This window comes from Lipotes vexillifer, unplaced genomic scaffold (assembly GCF_000442215.2).
Source record: "Lipotes vexillifer unplaced genomic scaffold, Lipotes_vexillifer_v1.1 scaffold1122, whole genome shotgun sequence".
In the NCBI taxonomy this organism is placed as follows: Eukaryota; Metazoa; Chordata; class Mammalia; order Artiodactyla; family Lipotidae; genus Lipotes; species Lipotes vexillifer.
This window is the reverse complement of record NW_006798649.1, coordinates 307,494-312,127: the sequence shown is the minus strand read 5'-3', so window position 1 is coordinate 312,127 and position 4,634 is coordinate 307,494. Positions and strand designations below refer to the sequence as shown.

At 52.9% G+C, this 4,634-nt stretch overlaps 1 protein-coding gene across 2 annotated transcripts in view; it reads left to right on the top strand.

The window, feature by feature from the left end:
* The window catches only part of REN (renin), an 11,433-nt gene continuing 6,799 nt past the window's right edge, over positions 1 to 4,634 (top strand). For both annotated transcript variants that reach the window (XM_007470656.1, XM_007470655.1), the window contains exons 1-3: positions 1 to 103; positions 3,192 to 3,342; positions 3,898 to 4,021. In XM_007470656.1, coding sequence (XP_007470718.1) covers positions 6 to 103; positions 3,192 to 3,342; positions 3,898 to 4,021 — 373 coding nt within the window. In that variant the 5' untranslated portion in view covers positions 1 to 5. The remainder of the gene's footprint in view (positions 104 to 3,191; positions 3,343 to 3,897; positions 4,022 to 4,634) is intronic.

Below are 4,634 nucleotides of genomic sequence, written 5' to 3'. Positions count from 1 at the left end.
GAAGCATGGACCAGTGGAGCAGAATGCCTCGCTGGGGACTCCTGCTGGTGCTCTGGGGCTCCTGCACCTTCGGTCTCCCCGCAGACACGGGCGCCTTTAGACGGTAACTGGGAGAGAGGGTGGCAGGGGAGAAGGGATCCTCATTTTCCTAACACCTAGGCTTTCAGATACGTGATGTCACCCAGTCCTCACGACCAGCAGGGCAGCAAGGTTTATGGTTCCATTCAGAGAGGTCAGGTGACTCTCCCAATATCACACAGCCAGCAGTGGCACTAGTTAAGCCTGGAAGCAGTGTCTTTTGATCCCTGACCAGAGCTTTCACTTCCTGCATAGATCACCATGCTAGGCAATGGGGGCACCCAGGGAGGACTGAGACATACTCCCTGCCCCTCAGGAGCTCACAGCCTAATTACTAAGAAGGGTGCAGTACAGTTAAGTCTACCAGGGAAGCAGCACAACATAGTGATTAAATGCAAGGCTTCCAGAATTGGGTAGTCTTGGTTTAAATTCTGCTCCACTAGCAGAGCCAACTAGCTCTGGAACCACGGGCAAGACACTGAACCTCTCCAGGTCTCAGTTTACCATTTTTAAAACACCTATTTTACAGAGCTGCTTTGAAGACTGAATGAGATATTGCATGTAAATCCCTCAGCCTGGTGCAGGCATGCTGTAAAAGCCCAGCTGTTATCATACTCCAGGGTGGATTATCACAACTGTTCAAAGAAAGGCTTAAGGCAGCCCAAAGGCGGGAGGAGAGAGACCTAACATCCATGTTTGGTGCCAGGCCCTGTGGGAAACAAGCAATTCTTCAAGGCTGCAGAAGGGGAGAGGCAGGGGGGTGGGGGGCCTGTGGAGAAAGGGTTTCAGGTTGGGGAGTGCAGATGGGACCAGAAGACCTGAAGGTAAGAGGGCAGGTTTTAATAACAGTAATAGTTGCTAAGTCTGTAAAATGCTGAGGAATTCACAGGATCGTTTCCCCGTATCTCATCTCAAATCATCCTCCAAACAACTCAGCAGTCCCATTTTGCAGCTGGGGACACTGAGGCTCCCGGAGGTCACAAGTAAGAGGCTGAGCCTGGGCACGCACTGGGCCTTTTGTTTCCAAAGCTGGTTTCCCCTGCTCCAAGGCTCATGGAGAGTAGCTGCTGGGTTGGGGGCATGGTGTGAGAGAGCGAGGGGCTTCCCAGCAGCAGCGTGTGCCTGACCGCGGCCCCACCCCCAGTATAAAGGCAGGGAAAGGTGGAAAGATTCTTCCTTGTTCTCTTCAGAAAGAGAAGAAGAATGGAATTGGGCCAAGGTGAAGAGGGAGTCAGGCTTTTAAAACATACTTACAGGAATTTTGCTACCTGCCATGTGCAGGGCATGATGCAAGGCTCTTTGAGAGATCAAAACAGCAGACCCCATTCTCAAGGTGTGTCCTTGCCTTTTACATACACAAATGCCTTTTACTTACCGAGCAGTGGGCAGCTTGCTTAATCTGCAAAGTGCTTCTCCGTGGTATGTACTACCATTCAGTCCATTGTTACAGAGGAGTTAATGGGGGCTCAGAAAAGGCCCAGAGAGGTTAGGTAAATTGCTCAGAATCACACTGGTAGGAAGGGATTCAAGCATGTCCCCACAACCACTATGCCCTCAGCACCAGGCAGCATAAGGCTGTGCAGTGCTGGCTGTGAGCACCCGGTGAAAACAGAGCAGGAGCCCAAGCAAAGGTGAGGCCATTGTGGAGGGAGTTCACGGGGCAAGCTTCCCGGGACTGGGACGGGTGTGCATGCTAGGCTTCAAAGGATGAACGTGCTGGGGTGTGGGGAGGGAAGGGGAAGGGGAAAAGGAAAGGCCTTTCTAAAAGGAGAAAGGTAAACGTAAAGGTCCAGAGCTGAGGTTGTTCATAGTAAATAGTGAAGAATGAGCCCTCCTTGGGGTCAAGCCTTCTCTGCCCCTCCATTTTCCCATCTGTAAAATGAGAATAGTAACATTACCCAGCTCATGAGATGGCTGAGAATCAAAGATCATAATTGTGAAAATACTTTGTTGAAGAGCAGACTATGTTATGAATTTGACAAGTCATTTCCGTTAAAATATTATATCGACAGGCATGAAAGTTGCCTTCATGTTTGTGGGCATAATGGGGTACACAGAATACACGGGGTGTGAGCAGGAAAGGATAGTGCCAAGTACAGAAAAAGAAAGAGGGATACTCCAGACACTGGGCTGCAGCCCTGGGACCCCCCACCAACAGCTCAGGACATCCTCCAGCCTCTGGCACACAGCCTTCGTGTCAGAGCCCAGGGGACCCTATATGGGATACAGGGCCGATCACGCCGCTTTGAATGTCTGCTCCATTGCTTCTGAGGCACCTCACTCCTTATCATAAAGTGAGGATAACGACAGCCAGCTTGCAGAGTTGTCATGAGGCTTACATGGGTGGGGTGGCGTGCACAGTGTTTGGCACTCATGTGGTGGCAGCTCAGTATGCTGTGAGTTTCCCAGGTCTAATTCTGCCTCCCAAAGCTGATAGGAAAGTGTCAGGACAAGAAGCTGAGGGACTGGGACTTAGGCTTCAGAAGGCACATCTTTCCAAGGACAGGCTGCACAGGCACTCTGGAGATGCCCACCTCTCCCCCACCGCACCCAGTTCAATCGGTCCACTCCACCCCATGGTCCTGGCTGGGCGCCTGCCCGCAGCATCCCACAGCCCCCACAGGCCACTGAGGGTGTCTGCTGCCACCTGCAGGCCCCATGTGACACTGCCCCCTCCTACCCAGCCTTGAGAGGGGCACTCCCAGCCTTCATCTCCTTAGAGGGGAAGTCAGTGCTGTTTCCTCCTCTGTCTCCTGGCCAGCTGGAGCTCCTTGAAGGCAGTGATGATCTTTATACCTCTAGTATCCAGCACGGTGCAGGCACAGAGTAGGTGTTCAACCTGTGATTACGGAATGAATGGATGAACAAATGGCCTTGCAGTGATAAGGATTAAAATTAGACAACAGGAAGAGTTAGTTGAGGGTTATTTAATACCAGCGTAGGTGACCGTGGAGGTTTGTAAATTCTCCTTTAGAGGCCTAAGGGCTCAAGAGTGATTCTTAGGTGCCTGGGCTAAGGTTAGGGGTAGTTGTATCAGAAGCTTCTGGAACTCTACCATTATTATGGGGGCAGGACAGAGCCCTTCTGCTTTTTCTTACTCCGTCACGGGCCAGGATCTTCCTCAAGAAAATGCCCTCCGTCTGGGAAAGCCTGAAGGAGCGAGGCGTGGATGTGGCCAGGCTGGGTGCTGAGTGGAGCCAGCTCACCAAGACACTTTCCTTTGGCAACCGCACCTCTCCCGTGGTGCTCACCAACTACCTGGATGTGAGTGCCCAGCTCGGTCCCTTGGCCCCCACCACCTGCCCTCTCCTTTTTCTCTTGGGCCTAAGGCTTTCTTTGCCCTTTTTGAGCACCTCACAAAATTCCCATTTCACAGCTGGAAAGCCTGAGGCACAGAGGGCAGGAAGGAGCCCAGAGGCAGGGTCAGGTTTGGAACTCAGGAATCCAGGCTCTGGGCCCCAAGCCCAGGTGTCAGGGGTGGGCAGGAGGGGTGTATGACCTCAGATGCAGGTTTCTGTGACCAGGCTCAGTGCAGCTTGACTACTTACTGCATCAGTGGTTCCTTAAGGCTTGGGGCACCTTCCTGCTTCATTTGCAGTACTTTTATTTTGCCCTCTTGTCTCATCGAGCTTCCCACTTCCTGGGAAGTCATAAGACAGTGCTAAGCCTCCCACCGCATCCCTGCTGGGAAATGGAAGCCCAGAGAGGCTGCATGATCTGCCTCATCTGGCCCCAAGTGCCAAGGGGGTATCAGGTAAGACCCCAAGTCCCAAGGCTCCGTGCACCCCTCAAGCCACCTCTTTGGTTTCACCCCTGCAGACCCAGTACTATGGCGAGATCGGCATTGGTGCCCCGCCACAGACCTTCAAAGTCGTCTTTGACACTGGCTCAGCCAACCTCTGGGTGCCCTCCACCAAGTGCAGCCCTCTCTACATGGCCTGTGGTGAGACCCGGGACCTGGGGTGCCTCCTCAAAGCCCCTGCCCTGTCATGCTTGGACAGTCCCACCTCACACCCAGTTAAATCCCTCCTGCTACCACTTGAGCTGCTACCTCTCCGCCTCTGCTCCCACGGCCCCTAAGAAGAGAGAAGAAAATGGCCCCCATTTTTCTTATATGGCCACCAAGGTAAAAAAAAAAAAAAAAAAAGCAGGCTCCAGGAGCCCCCAGCCCACCCAGAAAGCCATTTCTCACTCCTCCTGAGATTGGGAGAGGACTGAATTCTCAGACCTATCCCCGGCTCCTGGGCTCTGCCGTCCTCACCCTCAGTGCACTTACTGAATGCCTACTGTGACCAGAATCTTCCCCCCACCCTAGTGTTAGCAATTACTTTTAAATACTTCATTTGAGACAAAATTCTCAGAGACATGAGCACATTACAGTGGCCCCAGGTACACAGTCCTTGACTGATGAAACACATTTTCCAAGCCTCTAAGCTCAGGGCCACCCTCTCTCTGCACTCAGGCCTCAACACATGGGCCATAGTCAGCGCCTGCCCCCGAGCCCCCTGCCTGGGCCTCCCTTGGCCCTGAGTCTATGTCCCCCCGCGAGAGATTCA